General features: G+C 45.5%; 1 protein-coding gene across 1 annotated transcript; it reads right to left on the bottom strand.

Annotated features, from left to right (window-relative positions):
• Positions 1 to 18: 18 nt before the first annotated feature.
• Positions 19 to 27,293, bottom strand: LOC114693871 (uncharacterized protein C13orf42). Its single transcript, XM_028870429.1, is given in 7 exon segments — positions 19 to 127; positions 971 to 1,097; positions 1,100 to 1,204; positions 3,761 to 3,853; positions 3,856 to 3,904; positions 26,899 to 26,972; positions 26,975 to 27,293. Coding segments are annotated over 7 exon segments (876 nt in total).

Below are 27,293 nucleotides of genomic sequence, written 5' to 3'. Positions count from 1 at the left end.
CCCTTTGGATGCTCTGCCTCAAATGATCCTCCTCCAAAGAGCCGGGGGACTGCTGTGCAAAGAACTCTCCTCCCACTCCAAGTCTTCTCTGGAGAAGCTGCGGAGGATCTGTCTGGAGCTCCCCAGGCTGCAAGGGAAGGGTGAGGGAGACGTCAGGCTCAAGCTGGCCGCCACACAGAGAAATTACCACCATTTCTGCTGAGGACATCAGGTTGCCCCCCAACCAGTTTCCGGGCCTTAAAGTGATACGGGATGGGGTGCGGGTAGACTTCAGTGGGCATTGACCTGGCCTCGAAGGAGAAGGTCAAGGATGAGGACTGGGCCATGGCTTCACTATGTTGAGCACATGGCTTATTACTATAGGAGTAAAATGCTATCAGGAAACCCTGGATCCACCAGAGTTGAGTTGACTTGTGAAGAGGTAAAGGGGCAGTCACGGAGTCTGAACAGGCCCTCGTGTCCTGTGGCATGGCCTGAGTGGTTGCCCTGCAGAAGGCAAGGGGGATGTGGGAGTTGGTCATGGGAACTAGTCTTGAGAGACAAGGGTCTGGCAGCAGAGAGGTCACAGGAGCCAGTGGCAGTATGTCCACAGGAGCCAGACCAGCAGGAAGTCCTGCTCTGCAGAGCAGAGGCTTGCCAATGCCTTCAAAGGCGACAGTATCTCAGCATAATGCTGCTTGCTGCTCTGTCTGTACATCCCAAGCTGTCACTGGAGAGCTGCTGAAGGTGTAAGCGGCGGACCAGAGAGGAAGCCGGCAGGCAGGGTGGGGAACAAGGTCAGAATGGAGGACAGCAGTGAGCCAGGCTGCTGGAGTACAGACCGTGGGAAAACATCTCAGCCAAGCCCATCCCCCATAAATCAACAACTTTTGCACATGGGATGAGGGACCAACACACACTAAGTCTGGAGCACCCCACGAGTCGGGAGCCCATTGAGACTGTCTCGGTTCCGTTAAGTCCAAGCACTTACTCTTTTTTGTGGGCTTTGGGCTTAAATTTTCAGGGTGTTGAATGCCCTTCCACAGCCTTTGGCAGGTAAATGGGGTGTCTCTCGAGCCTCCTCTGGGTGCCCGTGACCTTGTGTTCCGTGCTCCTTCGAACCGGCTGTCTGCAGTGGCGTGAGCAGCGATGGCCTCGGAATGTCTGCGTGGCGCCCGCAGAATCCAGTTGGAGTGCAAGCTGTGTTCCTGTGAACTGGTGGCCACTGGAAGAAGAGAAGCAAGTGACCTGGGCAGCTGGCCACCACCGGGGAGCAGAAGGTAAAGGAGAGCACGGACAGGTGGGGGATCCTCAGCAAGGAAAGACAGGCTCACTGCGGTGACTTCTGCAGGGAGGCTGCAGGGGTCTGGGGGGTGGAGTCAGACTCAGCAAAGCCAGGGCTGGGACAGCGCCAAGAGCTGTACTCATTGACTCCTGATCCGGAAGGATGCCCCAATGTGTGGCATTATTGTTCAAAGAGATTCCATTTTTGCTAAAAGTAAAATATAAATAAAATCTGAGTGTGTTGAAAATCCTTTAAGAAAGTCATATGCCCGCGGGCGGTGGGGCGCACGCCTTTAATCCAGCACTCGGAGGCAGAGCCAGGCGGATCTCTGTGAGTTCGAGGCCAGCCTGGGCTACAAGTGAGTCCCAGAAAGGCGCAAAGCTACACAGAGAAACCCTGTCTCAAAACAAAAAAAAAAAAAAAAAAAAAAAAAAAAGAAAGAAAGAAAGTCATATGCCCAAGTGTTAACAGTGGCCCTGACCTACAGATGGTATCTGTCTTTTAAGTTTCTTTTTTCTAATTGGCTTTTAATTTTAATTGTGTGCACATGAGTGTAGGCACTGTCAGAGGCCAGAAGATGGTGTTGAATCCCTGAAGCTAGAATTACAGGAGCCCAGTGTGGGTGCTGGGTACCGAACTCTGGTTCTCCTGGGGGTGGGGGGGATGTCAGAGGACAACCTTCCCGAGTCAGTTCTCTCCGGGAGTGAATTCATTCTTTCCAGGCTCAAGCACTTTTGCCATTAAGCCCAGGCATGGCTCATTCCTCCCCATTGCAACCCTCCTCTGCATGTCCTGGGGGAGTGAGGTGCTCACCAGCATCAGTGAACAATAGGTCACCAAGAGGTCACAAGTGTCAGAACAAAAGCTTGGAAGACTCTGGAGGTCCCCTACCCAACACTGTGGAAAGGGCTATAAGCACTTATAATTTATATATCTTTATAGTTTGTGTAACTGTAACAGGTGCTGGGGTGGAGACTCTGAGCAGCCAAACTTCAGAGAAAAAGACGGGGGACCTGGGGTGCTGCAGGCTGTCAGCGCTCACAGGTGGTCGCCTGTGTTGGGGTGGCCTTCCTGGCAACGCAGCTGCTTTGGAGTTACCCTGCTCTTTGTAAGTAACCCCTCCCATCCTCCTGTTCATCACCTCAGTAAAAATCCATTGCTTCACCAATGTGGACATCTGTGCAATAGTTACTGTGGTCTGTCCTGGGTAATCTGTCTAGGCCCTAGTCTCCAGGGTAAGCAGACATATTTGTGTTAGTCTCCCCAGGAGAAGTCACACACACTGGCCTTCGGATTTTTTTCTTTTTCTTTTCCTTTTGAGACAGGGCCTCACTACGTAGTTTTGGTTTGGGCTTTGTTGTTTTTATTTAGTTTTGAGTATGCCTTCCTCAATTTATCCACCCTGTTTTGTTTGTTTGTTTGTTTGTTTGTTTGTTTGAAGACAGGGTGCTGTGGATATCGTTCTATATAAATAAAACACTGATGGCCAGTGCCAGGCAGGAATAGGTTGCCAGGCAGGAAGTAGGTGGGACAAGGAGAGAGGAGAATTTCTGGGAAGCGGAAGGCTGAGGAGAGACACTGCAGCACGCCAGGACAAGCAGCATGTGAAGACGCTGGTAAGCCACCAGCCACGTGGCAAGGTATAGTTTTAGAAATGGGTTAATTTAGATAAAAGAACAGTTTAACAAGAAGCCTGCCACGGCCATACAGTTTATAAGTGATATAAGCGTCTGAGTGATTTATTTTTATAAGTGGATTGTGGGACTGTGGGGCTTGGGGAACCTGGAGAGAAGCTCTCCAGCAACAACAGGGTCTCTCACTATCTGCTGCTCACTGTTTCAGCCAGCTTGTCTGGAGCAAGGCCCAGAGATCCTCAGTTTTTCTGCCTCCTAAGCACTGAGATTATAGGCTCACACCCATCACACATACCCGGCTGCTGGGGATTGAACTCTGGTCCTCATACTTTTGAGGCAAGCACATTATAGACTGAGTCATATATTTAGGCCCTGAGTTTTGGCTTTTTTAAATAGTCTCCTCAGGCAGCCAGGCTGGCCTCCAAACTCTTGTCTGTCCTCCTAAAGGGTTTCCTTCCAGTTGCTGGGATTATAGGTGTGCACCATCATGGCCAGCCTGTTTTAGTCCTTTGAGTACACCATTAGGTAGTATTAAGAATGTTCACATTCCAGAATTTTGTTTGCATCTTGCAAATCAGAAACATCCCCCTGTATGACAACATTCTCACTGACAGCTTCTCTCCTTAGCCATTTCCTCTTGCTTTCCCTCACGGAGTGTTAGGGGTCCCACCCTGGCAGCTGCAGTAAAAAAAATAAAATAAAAAAACACCACAGGTGCAGGCTGGGGCAGTGGCAGCCAGGGCGACTGAGACAAGGTCCGGGATCCAGCCTGTCGTGACAGTGAGGGAGTTCCTTTCAGCAAAGAAGGTGTGGTCCCTGATGCCATCCCGGAGCCACTCACACCTCCCCTCCTGGCACTCACCATCAAAGTCCACATCTTCATTAGGCAGGTCCCTCAGCGTCCTCGGCCGTTTTTCTGTCTCTAGCTCTGCGATGATGGAGTCAAAGAAGGCATGGCCTCGGCCACGTCAGTGCTGAACTGGGAGTATTTCTTTGAGGCTGCTTTCTGCAGCAGAAGAACAGGTGAGGCAGGGGGTGAGAGAGAGTCGCCTGGGAGTTTCATGAGTGTCCACATACAAAAGCCAGAAATAGTATGAACTGAGAAGCTCCATGAGGAATTCCAGAGAAACATGCAGGACACTATTTACCAATGTGGTAACATGGTAAAACATGAAGTCCCATTGGATGAAACATGGAGTCCCATTCTGTGAGGCTTTGAAAGTGGTATGTGAGCATGGCATTAAACACGAACAGAATTAAGTTACAGAGTAGAATGTGGGGTGGCATTTCTAGGTGCACATTGTGGGGTACATCTTGTATGACCAGGAAACAGTAATCACAGAATCCCTTTCTTTCCTGTTTTCTTTTTCGAATTGCAAAGGAGCTTTCTTATAGGAAAAACTGTTGACAGACACCTGAATACTTTGTCTTAAAAGTGGAAGATGATCTCCAAATATTTATCCATCCCTCTATAAAGAGCTGCTAAAAATGAGAGAAGCTTTCTTATAGTTCCCAGGACTACCAGCCCACGGGTGCCACTATCCACAGTGAGTTAGGCCTCCATATCAATTATCAATGAAGAAAATACCACAGGCTTGCCTATGGGCCATTCTGGTGGATGATTTTTTTTCTTAACTATGGTTCTCTTTTCCCAAATAACTCTAGCGTGTGTCAAGTTTATTCAAAAAACTAGTGAGCACAATTGATCCCTTGTGAACTTGACACATGAACACATTTTTATTGAACTATAACCTTCCCTTTCTTATTTATCCCCAAGATCTCATTGAAACATTAGTATCAATGCCTCATATAAAAACACATTCCAGCCTTTGAAAGTCCCACATACTTAAAAAATTCAAACATCTTAAAAATTTAGCTTCTTTAAAATACCCAAAGTCTCTGCCAAGGTTCAAAGTTTCTCTAAAACATCAAGTCTCTCTAAATCCCCAGAGTCTTTTTAAAAATATTCAGTCTCTCTGAAATATTCAAAGTCTTTCTAAAACTCCAAATATCTGTACAATTCCAAAGTTTCTCTAAGATGTCCAGAACATGGGTTCCTGTAAAATCAAAAAAACAATTAAATAATTTTTTTTGTATTCCAAGAAGGAATAACCAGGGCACAGTCACAATATGAACAATGCAAAACTAAACTCCGAAAATGTAATAACTCAGTGTCTAATGTCTGGCATTCAGAAAGGATTTTGGGCTCCAAAGGGCTTGGAGAGTTGTATTTTCTCTGGCTTTACCATTCATGGCACACTCAGCTTGCCTCACGAACTCCAGTTATCTGCACTCCACACCTGCTGTTGTCCTCAGAGGTCATCCACAGTACTGGCGTTTCCAAATTGCTGGAGTCTCTGCACCTGGGCTGCATCTTCAGCAATGGCCTCTCCTGGAATCTCTTCAGGAACTTTGACCCTGCTACATGGTACCAAGCCTTAACTTCTCTCCATGATCTCTTCAGACTTGAGGCTTCTATTCCAACTGAGGCTGCATCTTCACTGATGGCCTGTCCTGCCTGGTGCCAAGCTGATCTCCATGACCTCTTCATGCCTTCAAATCCAGGACCATCTGAGGGACTCTTAGATACACAGAGTTAAGCTGTCAGCACAAAGGAACAGCTATGGCCCTCGGTCCACAGCATCTGTGTGCTGCCCTTGAGAAACACTTTCCCAAAGAGTTTGCCTTAGTGATGCTGGTCTCTTCTTAACTACAGCTGGTTCTTTAGCTTCAGCTCACCAGAGCTCAAATTGTTGTTCAAAATATTGAACAGCCTAAGATTCTTGAAGGGAATCTTTCAAACTTCCTATGAAACTTCAAAGGCCAGGCCTCAATTGCAGTGTTCTAAGTGTCATCCACCAAGTTCCAGACAGCTCATTAAATTCTGAGCACTCACTGGCTTTTCTAGCCCAATGTCTCCAAGTCCTTCCACAGTCCTCCTCAAAACATGGTCAGGTCGTCACGGCAATATCTACTGATTTCTGTCTTAGGTCAGATTTCTATTGCTACAATAAACACCATGACAAAAGCAAGTTGGGGAGGAAAGGGTTGATTTCCTCGTACAGCTACAGTTTATCATCCAGCAAAGTCAGGGCAGGAATTGTAGACAGACCCTGAAGCAGGAACCATGAAGGGGGTGCTGTTTACTGGCTGGCTCCATGGTTTGCTCAGCCTGCTTTCATATAGCACCCAGGACCACAAGCCTGAGGGTGCCACCACCCAGCGAGCTGGACTTTCCCACATTAATCATCAACCAAAAAAAAAAAAATGCCATAGGCTTGCCCATGGGCCAATCTGGCGGAGTGACTTTTCTCAGTTGAAGTTCGCCCTTCCCAAATAACTCTAGCTTGGATCAAGTGGGTAGAAGACGAACTAGCACCCTCACCAAGGGCTCCCCCTATTCTCGATATATCTGTGTCCTTTCTTGTCTGGTCACTGTCATTCTGAAAGTTTCTGTCTTATTACTGGAGTTCTCCGCCAGACATACTTTCCCTTTTTCCCACTTGACTTTTAAGCACCAAAAAGTTGTTTAAAAAGCATTGTTTGGAAACAAGTTGGGACCAATTGGCTGGTCCAGCGTCTGTCCCTCGGAGTCTCATCTGTTTGGTGCCTCGTTTCTTGACGCCCCTTTCATTTCCCATTGTGTGATGGTTTTGTTAAAGTCTACACGCTGTGTTGTCAATAGGCGCTGAGGATTTTGGTATCTGAAAGCTGCCTTTGCTTTGCTAGACCTTCAGTTTGGCTTTTTGTCAGTCTTAGGCAGTCTGCTGATGTTCACATCTTTTGTTGCTATGGTTACCATGTGGGATCATTTTTAAAATTTCTCTTGAACACCATGTCTAAAGTGGAGGCTAATTATTTTCCAAAGAACTTCTCTGTCCTCGGCATAGGTCCGTCCCCTCTATGATGTACTGGCCAGAGGACCCTTTCCCACATTCTGAGCAGTACTGCACTATAGTCACTACTAGATGCCTGTTTGCATGGTAGTGGAGGCAGGGGGACAGTCTGTTTTTAGGACCCGTCCCAATCTTAGCAGTACCCTATGTTTGGGGATGTGACCCTCTCAGGGGTTTTGACCTCCTCAATATCTGCAGTCTTGGACCCAATATCCCTCATACATGCCATATCCCCACCCAGAGAACTTCTTGTTTCAGGGAGATACAGAAGAATAACCTGGCCTGGATTTCATATGTCACCTGGGAGGGAACCCCCAGCAGCTGGTTCCTCCCATAGGCCTGCACTGTAAGGGATGCTGGCTTAGGGTCTGCCAGCCTTTTGTGAGCATCCACTTAGGATAATAGCGTTTTCTGTATTTGTTGCCTTCCAAGCCCCCCCCCTGCCCCCAACTCCCAACTCATTGCTATTGCCAGTTGTCAACAGCTCTAGGAGGCTTTCCAGGTATATGGTCACCTCACTTCAGCAGGTGCAGCTGTCCTGCTGAGGCAAGAGAGAAAGAAGGGGACATGATGGAGACACGGGATGGGAGAAGAACTCCCACTCCGGAGTCAGACTGAAGCTCTCACCAGTGAAGAGACACAACTTCTATGGAATTAATTCCCTGCAAAGGCTGCGGGCATACAGTTAATATTTTTTCATATACAGATATTTTATGTTCAGATAACAATGTGTCAGGCTTAAGGCCTGAATACCTTTCCCTAAACATCTCCTGGGATTTTTCAAAAAGGACCATTAACTTTGTCTGCAGTAAAGATGTCTACTTTCCTGTGTCTTGGGACCTTGTTAACTGTAATCTTGTGCAGTGCCCCCGGAACCACCCTATGAGCTCATTTAGGCTTCTCAGCCACTCTTTAAAGACAGTAGCTTCAAACACTGCCCCCAAAATCCAATACATGAGTTTTGTAAAATTACTCAAGGGAGAGCCACGTTTCCTGCGACTCCTCTCTGAGAAGTCCACACTGTTCTCCTGGGTGTGTCTTACTTTCTTCTGAGTGCTTCTCCTCTTTTTCTCAAGCCTTGTGCTTAAGCTTACATGAAAATATTAATCAACTCCATATCTGCTTCATAAGCTGGCCAGTCCTGAAATCCTTCTCTGCATCGAAGCCTAAGGTCTGGGCCTCAAAGACCAGGCAGACTCCTCTTGCTGTTGGGAGTAACAACAGGGAGATGTGCCTCCTGCTCTGCCTCCCCAGTAAGTATCAACCCTTACTGCGAGCTGCATCCAATTTTTCCCCTCGAGGTTCAGTTTGGTTGATTTCCCAGGGACCTCAGCTATCTGTGCTGCCAAGAAAAATTATGAACTTGAATTTGGATTGCTGTTGCTGTTATAGAAATGGGTATGGACAAGGAATGATGGCTCATGCTTGAAATCTCAGCACCTGGAAAGGGGAGGCAGAGGATCAGGAGTACAGGACTTCCTAGGCTGTATGACATCCTGTTTAAAAACATAAAATAAAATATTAAAAAGGTGGGTTGGGGATATAGCTCAGTGGTAGAGAAACTTGCCTGGAACAAACGAAGTACAAGTTCAATTCCCAATATGGTCAAAACATAAGTTATCCAATTAATTGATTAATTACATCAATTAAAATGAGAATCTTTATTCTTTCTAGGTCTCTACATCCCAAGCATCTCTCAAATTAATATTATATTTTTCATTTTTCTTTTTCTTTGTATCTCTTTTACATTGAAAATCTGGGTTCCATATGCCATTAACAAAATAATTTCCTGTACTTTACCGTACATGATCATGTCAAAGTATTCCCAACATCATCCTTTTCCCCTTTATTTATTTATTTTTTAATTTTATTTATTTATTTATTTATTTTTGGTTTTTCAAGACAGGGTTTCTCTGTGTAGCTTTGCACCTTTCCTGGAACTGGCTTTGGAGACCAGGCTGGCCTCGAACTCACAGAGATCCGCCTGCCTCTGCCTCCAGAGTGCTGGGATTAAAGGCGTACGCCATCACCGGGCCGGCCCAACATCATCCTTGAATGCAGCTGAGGGTCCTGTGGCAATGTCAGCAGGGCCCTGCCCAGGGCCTTCTGGAATAACTCCTTTCTTTGTGTTTGTGCTGTTGACTTGGTGGTCAGACGCCTTCATAAGCAGCAATTAGTTTTCAAGGTTTGGTGTCTTGGTTTTTCAAGACAGGGTTTCTCTGTGTAACTCTGGCTGTCCTGGAACTTACTCAGTAAACCAGGCTGGCCTCAGGCTCACAGAGATCCACCTGCCTCTGCTTCCCAAGCGCAGTTTTTGAGTTTTAAGGGCTACCCTGGTTTCACTCTTTTGCTTAATGCTTTAAAAGCCACAACAGCATTTGTGGTTCCACCAAAATTAGAACCATTGCTCAAGACAGAGGTTGTTTCCATGAGAGCTCTTCTCCTCGAGTCCTGGAGCCTTTCACTAGTCTTTGTCTGTCTTCCCATCATTTCTTTCTGGAAATCTAAGCAAACATGTAGACTGCCCCCCCACACACACACACACAGTGATGCAAACCTGTAATCCCAAGATCCAGGAGGCTGAAGGAGGAGATTGGTGAGTGAAAGACTAGTCTGCTACACAGTGAAATGTGTCTTATCAAGAAAAAAAAAGCAAGGAGCCAGCAAGATGGCTCATCAGATAAAGATACTTACTGTAGATGTCTAATAGCCCTGAATTCGATCTCTGGAACCCACATAAACATGAAGGAGAGAACTACTGATCTCCACATGTATGCCATGTCATGACCTACACATTACATCATGCTCACACACACTAATAATTATAATTAATTTAATTTTTTATTTTCTTTTTATCTTATTCATATTTTTACTTTATTTGGTGTTTTGCCTGTGTGTATTGTCTGTGTACCACATGTGTGTGGTGCCTTGGAGGCCAAAAGAAAGCACTGGATATTTTAGCCAGAGGACTGTAGTTACAAGTGGTTGTGAGCTACTTCGTGGGTGCTGGGAATCCAACCAGAGTCCTCTGGAAAAGCAGCCAGTGCTCTTAACCACTGAGCCATCTCTCTGGGGTCCGAGGGACAGCTCAGAGGCTTGCTGCATGAGCATAGAGACTTGTGTGTGGATCCACAGAACCCACATGAAGCCGGCAAGGGGGCACACATCTGTAATCCCAGCTCTTCTATGGTGAGATGGAGATGGAGAATCCCCATGAAGGCTAGCCTGGTTCATACAGCCATGAACAAGATTCCCTGACTAAGATACCGTGGAAATTGAGCAGAGACACCCAAGGTTGTTCTCTGGTCATCATACATGCACACCTCCATTCACACACATGAAAGGCACACATGGGCATACACACAAGATTCTCAAAAAGAAACAATGGCTGTATTTATATTCATGCTTACTCCGTGAGTCACTTATATTTATAATACACACCTGTGAACATATCCCTCTTCACTCCACATCCAGAGTTCAGCTCCCTGGTCTACACAGAGAACCTCCTGTCCCTCTTAATAACTGTGTAGATTTCCATTGTATCCATGCACCATGGCAACAAATGTAGTCATCTTTGGATTAATTTGTAAGCTTCGACTCCAGCAATTAGGCTGTAATGAAGAGCCTAGTGTCTGTATTGTTTGAACATTGCCAGGAGAGCCTAGCTATAAGGAGAGCTCTGTGAGTGCCCAGCTTACTATAAGTATTAAAGTGACTAAAACAGCTGGCTGTTTCCTTCATGGGGTACGCTTTGAAACGCCTCTGAGTGGATTTTGTGGTATTTTTCACACACCAAAGCTGAGACTTGATTCCGATCTTTCCTGCCTTCCACAATCTCTCTGACCCACACTTATGACAGTTCCTCCTTTCACAAGGTCAGAGGCTGAGGATTTAGGGATCCAGCTGCTATTACAGGACAACCTACTTTACGAAGAAGTGACCAGCAGGATGGGGTGTCTGTCACCAAACATGCTGAGTGAGCTGGGAACTCCAGGCAGACTCCATTGTTTCCTCTCTACCCTAACTGTTTAGAAAGACCTGCGTAATGGAGCTTGCTTCCTGGTGGAGGCTGATAGCCCCTTCTCCAGCTACTGAGGAAGAAAATCACTCTCTAAGGGGATCTATCCCAGAGAACAGACGGCACTCACTTGCTTCTCAGGAAACCTCCCATTTCCTAGGCTTAGCAGCTTAGCATTGTCCAAGCTCCTCTCTCTGGCCCTGGTACTTCATCAACAGGAGGCTTGAATTACTCTTCCTGGGGGGAATCTTTTGCACTTTTCCAAACCAACCCATCATATTTCTCACTTTAGTTTCTGACTCTCTGAAGGCAATTTCCAACATTTTTCTGCATTTACTATCAGCCCGCCCCACTGGTACGAGGCCGCTTTTTTCTTCTGGGCTTTCTCTGTCAGTAATTATCTGCAGGAGACTCGAGTCCTTCCAAAATGAACTTCCTATGTAAACAGCAACCAGAGGAGAGAGGAGAGAGATGCTCACCGCACCCAGGGCCAAAGAAAACTCCATGAGACCTGTCCATCCTTGACTTTCTACCCCACCCACCCCCACCTCAATGGTCGGAGTCAGTTCCTGTGTTCTCTACTCGTTGAAGTCCTCACTCTGGTCGCCACAGACAGAGCTAGACACGCTCTTCCATGCTGGTGTTCTGCCTTGTGTGCGTGGGTCCACCTGTTGGACCTTGAGCCATACCTGATACCGCTCTACACTAGATCCACACCTCTTCCATGAGACGCCATTGGCCAACCAACAGGGTGTAGGACACCGGCTACAAAATGTGATCTAATCAAAGGGCTTTAAGATAAGCTTCAGGAACTCTAACTACAGCATCCTGCCTTATGCCATCCATGCCCAGGGGCATCAGGACTATGTCAAAAAGCAATGTGTGTCTTTGTTTCTTTTCCTCCTTTGTTTTAGACAGGGTCTCATTATTTGCCCCTGGCTGGTCTGGAACTCACAAAGGTCTGCCTGATTCTCCTTCCTGAATGCTGGGATTAAAGATGCCCAGCTCCAATACACATCTGATCTTTTAATATTATAGTATTTAAAGAGAGAGGTGCCCATAATTGAATGGGATTTTAGGGGGTTTTGTTGTTGTTTTAAATGAGAGTTTATGAAACAAGATCTATCTATAGTCTAAATAACTCAGAGAACGTAGTCACTGGTATTTGAATGCAGGCATGTACACAGATAAGCAAGTTGGTAAACTTGCCCAGGCTGAATGAAAATTAAATGAAGTAGACAGCAGAGCTGAGGAGATCAATACAAAAGAGATTAAAAGGAGGAAATAACCCCAGAACAACTAATTATTGCTGTTGTCTGCTACACTTAACACTGTAAGAGGAAAAACATAAGCAGCCAGTCAGCAACCACCAGGTCCTCACACCTCAGGCAGGTGGGTCTGATGCTCTTTACCTGAGGCTAGATCAGATCCCCCAGGGAGAAAGCTATGTTCCCAGAATGCCCCTGTTTCATCTCTGCTCTAGCTGTGCCTCTGACTGTGACTGAGAATTCCTGGAAAGAGGCTATGTCTTTAATGACTGCTGTGTGTTCAGAGGCTAAGTAACTTATCTCAGGCTAATTTCAGTCCCCTGAATAGCCTACCTCTGTGTCAGTGTTAACATGCTGTGGGAAAAAAATAGATATTTGGACTCTTTTAGCTTAGCAGACCACCAGTTCCTACCAACCAAAGGCTAGAAGGTCATCAGACAGTGTCTGAGGCCCTGGAGAGAGATTCCTCCATCATGTGTAACTGTTCCCCTAGCACACCCACCAATTGTTTTTTAAATTGCATTGATTTTATGACTTTGTTCTGTAACTATAAAACTACACAAAACTGCTTCCACATTAGAACATTCTATTTGGGAAGACCCGCATGGGTGTTCCTGGGAACTTAAATATGCTCCAGAATAAATCATCTCTTTTATTCCTGTGAGGTGAGAGTGGTTTGTTTCAACATAACGGACCGGTGTAAGTCAGGGTTCCCACTACCTCCTCCTTGGGTTCAGTTAGTTTTTGACAGTGACTCCCATGATTCTGCTGTTACTATGAAGCAAGCTGTTCTGAGCAGGGAAATCAGCCCCAGGTTCCCTAGGGAGTGCTCCAGTTCCAAACCTCCACTTGTTCTACTTGTTGTAGGAAGACTTCTGAACCCAAGCTTTTCGGGGCTGTATGGGGAGTCTATTACACAGACAATGTCGATTTTAACCATTGGTCACTGGTAACCAAGTCAACCTCTCCCCACGCCCGAGGGCTCCAGTCCCAAGCTCTCTCACCTTGCTCAGTCTTTTCTGCAGTCAGCCCCTTCCTGCTGCTACCAACCAATTAGCACACACAGGCAGCGCAGTGCGGGATCCAAGGATTTTAGAAGATGAATACCAAGAAACAGAGATTGGGAGGAAGTGAGGCAAAACAGCTTGACCACACAGCTGCCATGACAGGCTTTGAAGCCCAGACACAGCTTCTGGCAGGCAATACCTGAACCCAGGAAAAGCCATAAGATGCCAGCCAATCAGGGTCCTGAACCAGAAAATCCCCTCACCCCAACCTCTGCTATGATTAAAAAAAAAAAAAAAAAAAAAAAAAAAAAAAAAAAAAAAAAAAACACCCTGCCTAGGCTCTGGGCATTCTACTCTCACCACTGTGTCGAACAGAGAGTCCAAGCTCTGCGCTTGAAACTACAGACTCTTGGCTTTTAACATGTGAGATTCGGTCTCCAAGGTGTCTTTTGGGGTCCCATGTTCTGGGCATACCAAGATCAAGACAAACACCCATTTCATAGCATCGTGTAGTGGAGAAGACCCAAAAAAGCTAATGGCCATCCACCTCTGACCGTAAGTCATGACTCTAGGAATCTCTCTCTGAAAGTCTTACATAACCTCAGCACTGGGAAGCTGAAGCAGGGGATTGTCATGAGTTCTGGGTTAGTCTGAGCTCCAGAATTAAGACCCTGACTCAAAAAAACTGAAACATAATAAATAAGATGTCTTAGAAACCACAGAATAAGATATACTCATTATATAATTTTAATAATAATTTAGTTTTTAATTTTTTACTTATAAAAACTATTAATGAGATCCAGTTGCTTATGTAAACTTGTTAATACATAACACACACACACACACACACACACACACACACACTAGGGTTGCCAGATTTAATAACTAAAAAATACAGAATGGGAGCTAAATTTCTATTTCACACAATGAGTAATATTTTCAGCGTAAGTAAGTGCCGAGCCTGAGACGGTGTCATAACCCTTAGAGTTAGGCAGAAGAATCATTGCACCTAGGAGTTCAAGACCAGCCTGGGCAACACAGCAAGATTCCATTTCAAAAACTACCAGACAAACAGAAACAAAACATAAAAAACACATCCATTCATTTACTAGAAATTCTAATTTAACTAGGTACCATCTGCTTTAGTTTGCAAACCTCAAACTAAAACACACAGGAGAAATGATTGCTTAAAAACATACATCTAAAATATAATAATCATTTTTAGATCATAGAATTTTTAAGTTTTATTTATTTTCTTTTTTATATTTCTTGTGTCCTATAAATTTCATTCTCAAGAGCAAATATACCTTTTTAAAATCATATCTTATGAGACTGAGCAGTCTCAGTGGGGAACTGACCTGAGAGCTGAGTATGGCCAGGAGAAACACATACTGATGAAAACCCAGCTGCCTGTGTGGCCGCGGCTCCGCAGTCCAGCAGGTGCTCAACCTCTGTTAGAGTTCTCCACACTTCATTGGGTTCTTGACACCATTGTGATAACAGGTGACTTTCTTCAGTCAGGTGACAGGGAGAGGTGTGCATTTTGTAGCTAGTTCCTTTATGCACATCCCAAGTTCCTTCATGCACATCCAAGCTGTTCACCGCTAGAAGGTCCAGGGGAGAATTAATGAGCTTTCATTTGACAGAGGTGGGTGAACAAGAAACCTGATTTAAATAGCAACCAGCTCACACAGGGATCAACGCCCTCCCCGATGGCCTCCCTCAGCCAGCCTGAGCTCTAGGAGATCTTCCCGTGATGCTGGCATTAAACTCAGGTCTTCATGCTTACAGAGGCTCTTACCCACTGAGCCATTTCCCCAACCCCATTAAAAAAATATATATATATATATATAAAATCATTCTAAGAAAATGGCTTCTTAAGGAGTCATTGACTGGAATGCACATATTACATATAGTTTGAGGACACTAAAGAGCAGTCACTTAGGGACCCTGAAGTGCTGCATTGAAAATGGTAAACTCCATCTTATCTTTATTCTACCACACACAGCTGAAAAGGAAGTGGAAACATTCAATTAGATGACAGTTAAAGTTACATAGGTCACAGTAACTCAACCTCACTGACCTGGACATTTCAAAGGGATGAGCTATTTTTTAAGCCAAGTGGAATCAAGGAGTGATTACGAGAAAAGAAAAACATGAAACAGCTCAGAGCAACACAGCAGGAGAGGGACACAGCCTGGAGAAAGGAGCAAGGAGAGGACCCCCAAAGCCTAAGTGAGCAAGTCTGAGGAAGGGACCAGAGCAAGCCTGGAGGAAGTTGGGCTCCCTTCCATCAGTCTTCTCTGATGTGGGTGACAGAAGAAGAAACAGCAAGACAGCAAGACAGAGGAGAGTCCCATCCTTACAGAGAGCATTCTTCAGAGGTCTTCATTTGCTTCTTTGTCATTGAGCCAAAGTCTTGTGTAGCCCAAGCCAGCCTGGGACGCACCCTAAAACTCAAGCTGGTCTTTTTTATTGGGGGTGGAGGGGGGTTCAAGACAGGATTTCTCTGTGTAGCTTTTGGAGCCTGTCCTGGAACTCACTTTGTAGACCAGGCTGGCCTCGAACTCACAGAAATTCACCTGCCTCTGCCTCCAGAGTGCTGGAATTAAAGACATGCGCCACACCACCTGGCCAGCCCAGGCTGGTCTTTAATTGACAATCCTCCTGCTTCAGCCTCCCCATGCTGGAATTATAGGGTGCAGCACACCCGCTAGCTACTCAAAGAATTTTACCCAACATTTTTATCACACACACACACACACACACACACACACACACACACGCACACGCACACGCACACGCACACGCACACGCACATGCACACACACCTCATCTTCCAAATGAGAACAGGAACATCATCTCATGTACCAGCACACCGAACAGTTCCTGATATAGTGTGCTGTCAATGAACGTGCTAATAAATGAATAACATATGATTTCTAAAACATTACTGAAGACATTGTCAATCACACAACTCAGGGGTGCTTATGTGAAGTACCGTATAAGAAAGACCGAAATCTAAAGTTGGGGGGGGGAAATCTCACTTCCCTAGATATAGCTTATGCCCTACACTGACCCAAAATCCTCAGATATGATTTCTGTTGTTTCTGTGTGTGTGTGTGCGTGTGTGTGTGTGTGTGTGTGTGTGTGTGTGTGTGTGTGTGTGTAAGAGAGAGAGACAGAGAGAGGGAGAGAGGGAGAGACAGAGAATAACATTCAGAAGTTGGTTTCTTTCATCGTGTCAGTCCTGAGAATTGATTGACTCTGGTAGTTAGGTTTGGTAGCAGGTCCCGTTAATTCTGAATCATCTAGCAAGCTCTGTGGTTTCTGATTTATGAATGTTATAAACAATGTAGTTTATTCATCATTATGGTATCATCTTTCTCTGTGGTGTGGAGAGAAGACTGGCACAGTATCTGACTGGGACTCTCACCTATGTGGTCTTATTATACCCACCCCAGGCTCACCTCCTTCCAGTGTGTTCTCCTTCCTTCCCTCCCCTTGGGAGTCCTTGCACACTCAGGGTTTCTCCAGAGAGCTGGATAGCAAACCCCTTGGCACCCAGGTGCCATGACTTAGTCACACTAATATTTCAGAGAAGCCTATTAAAATGCCTTACTCAGGGTGGTGGTAGGAGTTGAAAATAAAAAAAAGTAAAAATAAATAAAAATGCCTTACTCCAGAGCAGGACACTGTACAAGTCTTGATCCAATGGTGTACTTTGAAATCAGGTTGTGTATCATGACCAGTATATAAATATAGAATGGAATGGAAGAGTAGAGTACTATAGAAACACCAGAGTACCAAGCAAGGAGCAGATAAAAGTTTACTTCTTTAAAAAAAATGGTTACAGACTTGGGTAAACTGGCTCGGTATCTAAAGCAAAGAGGAAGAGACGGTGACATCCAGGCTCTGGGCCAGGGTGTGGGATGAGGGATGTGGGACTGCCACAGCACCCTGGATTACAAGAAGCATGCCTCACTTGGGAAAGCCAGCACTCACAAAAGATGCCAGACTTTACACATTTATACATGTCCACAAGTGTCCAACGGTGTCTACTGCTAGGCTCCAGAGAAAGAGAAAGAAAAAGATACTGGTTTTGCTTCCAGTCCATCAGTCTTGCTGCAGTCATCCAGGGGATACACAGCTGAACAAGGCACAAGACGATGTGATAAGTGCTAGAACAGAGGTGCGGAGCTGGTGAGATGGCTCAGAAGGTGAGGCGCTTGCTGCCAACCCTGGCCATCTGAGAGAGAGCCCTGGGGTCCATTTGTTGGAAGACAAGAACCAATAACCACAAGTTGGCCTCTGATCTCCACCTGTGGGTGCCCATCCATCCATCCATCCATCCATCCATCCATCCATCCATCCATCCACACAAATAAATAAACAAACAGAATAGTAGTGAAGTGAATTTATGCTAATTTGGGAGAAGAGCAAATGAAGCTAATTCTGGGTAATGTGGAGCAAATACTTTGTCTCTGATTCTGAAAGTCTGAAGTCTAGGGCTAAGGTGTGGAAAGGGTCATGCTACCTCCAACAGTGCTGGGAGGGGATTAGCTCTCGGCCATTCTCCTAACTTACAGCAGGCCTTGGTTTGCAGCCACATGACACAGTCTCTCTGTGGCCCTCCCAGCCTCTGTAGCTGAATGCAGCCACCCCTTACAAGGACAGCAATCATAGAAAAGGGACCACTTTACTCACATGGCTTTATCTTAACAATTATATCTACAACAAGGCCTGTCAAGAGCGAAGACATTATAGAATCTCGAAGCTTGGGTCCTCGCTTCGCTGTGAGACTACAGAAACAGTGGGCCCCTGGGAATTGAATCTCCTTGGGTTCTCCTGCTGGAGAGAGAGAGAGGTTGACTCCTGATGCCAGAGGAGAACCTTGCTCCTCAGGAAAAGATTTCACACAGTTCTGACAACTTATCAGATCACCTTTCAAGACAGATTAGAACCCAGCAACGATGGGTCAGAGTCGGGTGGGGCACACTTTGATGGGGACTGTGCTGCTATGTGTTCTTCCTGCCCTCTGCTGAAATGTTTTGTTGAGCCCCAAAATGGTCTTAGGTGTCACTTCTTTTGTTTTTTTGTTTTTTCCAGACAAGGTTTCTCTGTGTAGCTTTGCGCCTTTCCTGGATCTAACTCTGTAGACCAGGCTGGCCTCGAACTCACAAAGATTCCGCCTGCCTCTGTCTCCTGAGTGCTGGGATTAAAGGCATGCGTCACCCCCAGCCGGCATGTGTCACTTCTTTATCTGCTCTCTTCCACTGTGGCCACCACTGGTACATCTTTCTCTGCTTTTCACATCCCTTGCTCTTAATTGGTCTGTGGAGGATGGGAAGCCAAGCCTGGCTTGTTATGGCGCCAGGACCAGGCTTTGACTCCAAAATCTCTGGTAACAATTTTGGCCAAGCCATGAGAAAAAGACACACTGAGGTATCAGTCATTCGCAGCAAAATTGGCCCTGGATGGGAAGGAGGGCTGAGCTTCCCCACACAGTCCCTAGGACCACGCTAGTCCAAGGACTTGACCTTTCCAGTTCAGGGGGCATCAGCAGCTTTCTGCTTGTGTTAAAGCAGAGAAAAGAGGGTGTGACCTCCTTGCCCTGAAGTCTGGCCCTCGGGAAGCTCTCCACTTAGCAAGGAACCACCATGGGCTTCGCCTTCCTTCTTAGTGCAGAGGCAGCTTTGAGCTATTTGAGCGCTTGTGTAACCAGGGCAAATATTGTCTGCACGGGCTTGCCGTCCGTTAGGAAGAATTCTGCTTGACTGGCCTTTCTCACACGTGTGATGATTTCGTCTAACAACACCCACTAGATTAGTCATTGTTTTCACAGGTCATTCTGCATATGAGACGAGCTAGCAAAGCACCCGTCCTAGAGCTGCGGCAAAGAACCGACTGCCAAACCTCTGCCCGCTTCGTTGATTGTTTTTAACTTATTGCGTGCTAGCATCTCTGTTCTTGGCACGGCTACTTTAAAATGTATAGGAATATGAAGGTTTGGGGGACAATATTTGTACTGCATTAATGTGAAATCCACTCTCTGATTTGCCTGTCACTGGGCTCTCTCTCTCTCTCTCTCTCTCTCTCTCTCTCTCTCTCTCTCTCTCTCTCTCTCTCTCTCTCACCCGCCTCTCTCCGTCTTTTTTTTCTCTCTCTTTGAAAAAGCGATTAGCTGAAATAGAGGAATTCAAAAGTTGACTGTAGTAGACACTGGAGTGATGGTTCTGTATATGAGCAGGTACTGCTCATCCAGAGGACCAGAGTTCAGCTCCCTGCACCCACTTCAGGCGGCTCACAATCCCTACTAACTAACATTCAGAAGCTGAGCAACCTTATTCTGTATATGATAGGTGATCACCCGTTATAAAGCCTTGCTCCCATGCATTTCGAGGCTAATTAATTATTTACAGGATAATTAATTAATTAAAATATACTAATGTTAAGTGTCCAGAAGAGTTCTAAGCAGGCTCTTGCTTGGTAAATTTCAAGTATAAACTTAAGAGAGGAAAAAGTAAAGGACTGACCTGTACATAGAGACACTCGTACACAGTTTCTGAGCTTTGCTCCACATGAAACATACATATGTTTTTTCCATGTTGTGATGGAAGAATTTCTGAACTAGAATGACAAGGGTGTCACCCAATGCCAAGTCATTGGTAGCAGATAGTGCACTGTGTTATAAATAATGTCAAGAGATTAGGTATTTGCTCATCCAGTTTGGCAGTATGTACATTACAAACTTATCAAGCTGGCACAAACATCATTCTTGAAAAGGTAGTGTTAGGCTTAGAGTCTTTGTGTTGGGTCATTAGATACTTATATTTGTAACAGAAAATGCTCTTGTAATGTACGCAATAGAGTGCTATAGATGTAATCCTCTGACATAATATGATAAAACATTATTAGAAATTTTGTTCATATTTTAATGACTTTTTAGGTATGAATTTAATGATCATTCAATGATTGTATCAATAAATACCAACTGTACTTTGTCTGGAGTATAGATATAAGTCTATGAGAAAAGTAAATCTTAAAAGACTTAATATGTAATTAGGCTAACCATAAACAAAATGCTGTCTGTCTACAAAATCTTTTTAGTAAAATTTTTAAAATGCTTTGTGTCCAAAACAATCAGTATTTCTTAGATTAACGATCTACTTTTGGTAAAATTTTAAAAGGGCTAACATGAAAAGATAAAAATTTTATGGTTTTTTTATCCTAGTTTTTCCAAGTTTTCTTTTAAAAAGAATCAGAACTTATTTAAATTTCTGTTTAGGCTGAAATGATTTTAAAGATTTCCTAGCCTAGTTAAATGGCGCTATCACATACACAGCACACTTGTGCACTAGGGAATATCTGTTTATGGTAATTATGTTATTTTTATAGAAATTATAAAAGGTATTTCAAAAATAACTATCTGAAGGATTTCACAAGGTCAAATTTTAATGCCCCAGGGCTGGGAGACAGCTCAGTGGAAAGTGCTTCCTGAGCATGCATGACAACTTGAATCCCCGGCACCTACTGCAAACTGGGGGCAGACAGGTGGATCCCAGAAGACACTGGCTGGCAAGCTGAGCCAGAACAGCTTAGTGGGAGACCCTGCCTTAAGGTGGTAATGTAGAGAGCAATAGAGAAGGCTATTCATCACCCTGCTCTAGGTGAGCATCCACACACTCAATGTTCACACATCTCTGTGCACATAACACACATGCACACACACACACACACACACACACAATTTAATACACTGCTAGAACCTCATTCTCTGTGTCTAAAGTGAAAAAAAAAGCACAAGTTAAATGCATATCCCATCTGCATTACATAAACCTTCTAAGATGCAATACTTAGGAGAATGCCTGAGTTACTCTCTTCTTGCAGTGATAAGACACCATGACCAAGGCTACTTTTTTGGTTACAGTTTCAGAGGGTTAGAGTCCATGGCCATTATGCAGGGGACAGGGCAGCAGGCTGACAGGCATGGTGCTGGATCAGTAGCTGTGAGTTTACATTCTCATACACAAATGAGGGGGGGGGCAGAGTGAGAGAATTAACTGGAATGGCATGAGTTTGTGAACTTCAAAGCCCACCCTAATAGTGACACACCTCCTCCAAAAAGGGCCACATCTTCTAATCTTTCCCAAACAGTTCCACCAGCTGGAGACAAAGCTTTCCAATATATAAGCCTATAGGGACCTTTCTCATTCAAACCAACTCAGAGAATATTTTCCCCAACCAGTGTCTTCCAAACTAGAATTATTAGTGGAACTAACTTTTCCCAGGGAAGTTCCTAATTGTGTCATGAACTAGCCCTTTAGGCAATGAGAACTAGATAAGCCCTAACATTGGGCATGTTTAGTAATTAAAGGCAATGGCATCGGTCATCAAGTACATCTATAAGCAAGTACTGGATTTTTCAGACTTTCTCTTTTAGTTTTCTTTTTAAGATTTATTTATATTTTTTTATGTGTATGTGTGCATGGATGTGTAAGTGAATGTCACCTGTGTGCTTGTGGAGGCCAGGGAAGTCACTTGAGTCCTTCAAGCTGGAATTCCAGATGGTTGTAAATTACCCAATCTGAGATGTCTGCTTGGGTCCTCCGAAGAGCAGCACTCATTCTTAACCTCTGTACCATCTCTCCAGCCCCACAAACTAGTTTTCTTTAAGTATTTTTTATTGGCTGTGTTTTATATTCATCTTATGTAACTCTGTGGCCATTGCTGGTTAATATCCTGCAGAAGCAGTTTCTAACAAAGGACCCTGGAACAAATTATCCCCTAAGATATTAGGTTATCACCCACAGGACAGATGGCATAAAATTCAAGAGTAGGCTTGGCTTTAAGAGCCATCCCTTTTATAGCACTTAGTTGCTTGAAATTTACTCATAAAGGGTTTTATTGGCACTAACTCCTTGGCCTCTGTTACTTGTCCCTCATGATATAGGACCGTATCAGCCCATCTGGGCCAGATCTTGTCCCAGTAATGAAGGAAAGTTGATATCGAACCAGATGCTAATCATCAATGTCTTCAAAGAAAATTGCTCAGAAGCAAGAAAAGGAGTTATCAACCCTGAATGAAGTCACACTGGACAGGGGGTGCCTGCCTTTCATTGAGAGGCTGAAGCAGGAGGTCTTGAGTTTGGGGACAGCCAGGGTTTCATAGGAAGAACCTGTCTCAAAACAGCAACAGGGATGGAATCACTTACAGAAGCCTTTCCAAAAGCAGCTCAAGCTGAGAAGTCACAACTTTGTGGCTCTTATCCATGGTCACAGGGTCACATGTGCTCTGACTTTGGCCCCTCCAATACTACTTGTGGTATTTCTTTGAGTAATAAAAGCATTTCAGATATTTCACAAACCCAGCATATCACCCTAGATCTCTCAAAAAACTGAGGTCTGAAAAGGTCTGACAGCAGAGGAGACATTTTTTAGAGAGACGTGTGCCATCAGATTGCTGAAACAATGGTTCCCATTAAAAAATCTCAATATTACCTTACACCTATCAGAATGGCTAAGATTAAAAACACTGAAGACAGCTTTATGCTGGAGAGAATGTGGAGCAAGGGAACTCTCCTCCACTGTTGGTGGGAATGCAAGCTTGTACAGCCACTTTGGAAATCAATATGGCGCTTTCTTAGAAAATTGGGAATCAATCTTCCCAAGACCCAGCTATACCACTCTTGGGCATATTCCCAAAGAATGCTCAATCATACCACAAAGGCACATGCTCAGCTATGTTCATAGCAGCATTATTTATAATAGCTAGAACCTGGAAACAACCTAGATGCCCTTCAACTGAAGAACGGATAAATAAAATGTGGTACATATACACAATGGAGTACTACTCAGCAGAGAAAAACAATGACATCATGAGATTTGCAGGCAAATGGATGGAACTAGAAAAAATCATGCTGAGTGAGGTAATCCAGACTCAAAAAGACAAATATGGCATGTACTCACTCATAGGTGGATACTAGATGTAAAACAAAGGATGACTAGACTGCTACTCACAACTCCAGGAGGCTACCTAGTAAAGAGTACCCTAAGAAAGACACAGGGATTGCCCAACGACAGAGAAATAGATGAGATCTACATGAGCAAACTGGACAGGGGTGGGGGGGAGTAATGGAGGGCAAGGGTCAGGGAAAGAGAGCTTGGGGAGCGGGAGATCCCAGCTGGATCAAGAGCAGAGAGGGAGAACGAGGAAAGAGAGACCATGGTAAATGAAGACTCCATGGGAATAAGAAGAAGCAGAGTGCTCGAGAGGTCCCCAGAAATCTACAAAGATACCTCCACAATAGACTACTGGCAATGTGGAGAGAAAGCCCGAAACTGACCTACTCTGGTGATCGGATGGCCAAAACACCCTAAATTGTCATGGTAGAACTCTCATCCAGTGACTAATGGAAGCAGATGCAGAGGTCCACGGCCAGGCCCCAGGTGGAGCTCCCGGAGTCCAATCGGTGAGAAAAGAGGAGGGATTGTATGAGCGAGAGATGTTGAGACCATGACTGGAAAAAGCACAGGGACAAATAGCCGAACTAGTGGAAACACATGAACTATGAATCAATAGCTGAGGAGTCCCCAACTGATCAGCCCTCTGGATAAGTGAGACAGTCGATTAGCTTGAACTATTTGGGAGACCCCCAGGCAGTGGGACTGGTACCTGTCCTTAGTACATGAGCTGGCTTTTTGGAGCCTGGGGCCTATGCTGGGACACTTTGCTCAGCCTGGGTGAAGGGAGGAGGGGACTGGTCCTGCTCGACTGAATCTACCAGGCTGAGCTGAATCTCCAGGGAGAACTTGCCCTGGAGGAAATAGGAATGGGGGGTGGATTGAGGGAGGGCGGAGGGGGGCAGGAGGAGGGAAGACGGAATTCATGGCTGATATGTAAAATTAAATTAAATTATAAAATAAAAAAAAAGAAAGTGAAAAAAATCTCAAGGCTACGAAACTAGATCAGTCAATAACACACTTGCCACACAAGCATGGGGACCTGAGTTCAGTTCCCACCACCCACACAGAAAGTGCATTTACAATCCCAGTGCCTGGGAGGTGAGTCCTGGGGTTTGCTGACCAGCCAACCCAGCCTAATCAGTGAGCCCCAGATCCCAGAGAGAAATGCTGTCCCCAAATCTAAGGTAGATGGCTCATGAGCAATAATATCTGAAGTTGACCTCTAACCTACACACACACCACCACACACACACACACACACACACACACACACACACGAGAATTAAAATTCCCCTAGAGATCTCACACTTGCAGCATTGAAAGACTGAAACTCTGCTTCCAGGGAAGGAACTTGCCTCCAAGGAAGAGAGAGCACACGGTGCTAACAACTTTTCAAGGCCACCCTGCAGAACAGACCAGAGGCAAGCCCGTGATGGGTCACTAATGAGGACAGCACACCCTGCCAGGGCTGCTTTCCTGTACATCCTGCTTGTCCGGTATTAAGCCTAAACTCATGTCAATGTCCTGAAGATGAATAATTTTTTCTTCCTCTTCTCACTGCAGCCAAATTAATTGCCTCTCCTTCCTCCTCTTTTCACTAGCCCTTGTCTCTTTAATTGGTGTACTAGGATACATTGTTCATTACGCCTTCCAGAGCCCGGGCTTTGACACTAAAACTCTGGAAACAACTGGAATCCTATACTTGTTCCTCTTCCCAATGTGGCCACTGAACACATACTCTTTCTCTGCCTTTCACGACTGCTTTTCTCTTTAACTGGAATTTGTTGGGACTTCCCAATCCTGGACTTTAACCCTAAAACTTTTCGGTACAACATTTCCAAATAAAATCTCCTTTGGTGATTTTGGGGACCAGATCTTTAACATGTGAATTTTCAGAGACTACATACAATTCAGCCTGAAAGGGAGAGCAGGGAAAAGAACAGTGGGGCCCTAAATCCTGACTATCCGTGGGACTAGGGCATTTGAGGAGGAAGAGCCCTCTTGGTGGCTGCCCTGCTGGCCCTGGAGACTGAATGCATCCTCTCACAGCCAAGGCCAGCCTGTGGCTTTCTGTAGGCTGACGGCAAAGGATTCCAGCGGCTGGTTTATGGCCACTGACTGGGTGTTCCTGGCATTTCTGAGGTAATAAACTTGGGCACAGCAGGATGGACTGGGTCCTGTGAGGTGGCACTACTCCACCTGCCCAAAAAACTCAGAAGAGCAAAAATTCAAACTTCAGTCTGTTCTTCAGCACCCTTTCAATATGCTCCCTTCTTAGGTAAAGGACCCTAAAACAATGGCCCAAAGAACTACAATTGCCCAATGCCTGCAGAGAAAATAGGCTGAAACCCTGGCACCAAGGGAGAGGCTTGCCTCCCTGCAAGAGATTTTACCTGGTTCAGACAGCCGCTCTCACAGCCAAATCAGCATCTGCCTTTCTTTCTATAAAATTGAAACATTGTCTTTTCTACAAAATTGTAACATTGTTCCAGGAAAGGGAAAGAATCTAAGTTTTCCATCTCCAGTTCTGGTCAAACTGTAAATAAATCCATTTTCTTTTACCAATGTCTGTTCTCAAATTTCTTCTGAAATACAGGGAAACCGAAGAGAAGTTTATGCCAGGTAAACCTGTGGAGGTCACCATGGCAGGTGGCCGTGTGCATTACAGCTGCTCACGGGGCTGGAGCTTTTGTGTGGCCACCCCCATCCTCAGCACCGTAAGAAACCAACTGTGTCCTAACAGAGCGGCTTCATCTGCAGGGAACTACAGAGCTGTTTCTCCGTACACAGCTAAGCAAGACCCGGACTCCCAAGAGAGCCAAGCTGGAGGGAGCCAGAGCCCTGCAGCCCCCTTTGTCATCAATGCCAGTTCCAGTAGAAAAAACTGTCTCAAAACCCATAGCCAGCTGGCACAGGCCTGGGCATCTTGACCCTAGACGAGGAGGCCCTCTTTGGGCTCAATGCTGACCTACTTTCGCAGTTTCAAATGATTGTTTAACCCATTTTCCACCTAATATGAAATGCAAACGGTTGAAACCTGTTAGCTAAACCGAGCCCTAGAGACTTGATAGCAGTCCAATCAGCCATTCAACATTAATGGACTTGAGGAACCCGCGGGACACTCTGGGAGAGAGTGGAGTCCACCCTGCACACTTAAGTCTTGCCATCAGGGAAAACGATCGTTAGAAATATGCAACAGATGACACTCAAACCCAACAGACACGATAAATAAGAAACACAGCGGGAAATGGTAGCATGGTGGCACTGGTTTCTAGCCCTAGCCTTCAGGGACCCAGGTGGGAAGACCGCAAGTTCAAGGCCATCCTAGGCCGCATAGAGAAACCCTTGCATAAAATGAAACAGGCCAAGAAAATGAATAAAGGGATAACTGGCCTGGCAGACAGGGTGGGTCCCTGAACCTCAGTTTGCCCTTCTGAAGCAGAAGATCTGGAACACAAGAGGTTTCTTTCATTGATGTCGTGCTTGGATCTGGTTTGAGGCCTTTCAGATGTGTCACAGCAGTTGTTTTAAGAGTAATCATTCGTGGAGAGATTTGTTGTTGTCCCCCAAAAGCCATGCAAGCATCACCCCTCTATCAAGTCAGGCAATTCAACCACAAGTGGGGAACCTGGTGGCTCTGAAGCCCATGCCCTTGTCTCCTGCTCTGATCCAGTCCCCTATCTCCTCTGCCAGTAGAAAGCTAGTTTCCCCAGCCCAGAACCTGGGACATCTGGGGACAGCAGCCCATCCTGGAACCTGTCCGACACATTCAGGAGTGAAGACTTCCGACAAGGTCCCAAGACTCTGGAAGAACCACGGCTTGCAGCCAGCCCACCCACACTTACTTTGCCTTCTCCTGGGGTCTTTTGTGCTCCCTTGGAGGACTTGGAGGAGGTGGAGCCATCACCTTGCATGCGCGGGGCCTCAGGTCACTCAGGGTGCTGAGATACTTCCTGCGCAGGGCCAGCAGCTCTTGAAGATATTGCAGGCAGTCCTGGGTGCGCGAGTACATCCAGGCACGGTCCTCCTGCTGCAGGTAGTGCAGGCTGGTGTCCATGCTGTGGGTGCTTCTGTACTTTTTTAAGGACTCGCTGGACTTCTCAAAGTGGTCCCCAACCACATACATGGAGCTGCTACGAATTAGCCTGACAGTGGGGCTCGCTCCCGCGTAGTAGGGGCGCTCGGCTGCTGCCTTCCCCTGTGGGCCGTGGTGGAAGATGGAATGGAGCTTTCTGAACAT

This window comes from Peromyscus leucopus, unplaced genomic scaffold, assembly GCF_004664715.2.
Source record: "Peromyscus leucopus breed LL Stock unplaced genomic scaffold, UCI_PerLeu_2.1 scaffold_244, whole genome shotgun sequence".
Classification (NCBI taxonomy): Eukaryota; Metazoa; Chordata; class Mammalia; order Rodentia; family Cricetidae; genus Peromyscus; species Peromyscus leucopus.
Note: the sequence above shows the minus strand (reverse complement) of the source record. Positions and strands in the feature narration are given on the sequence as shown.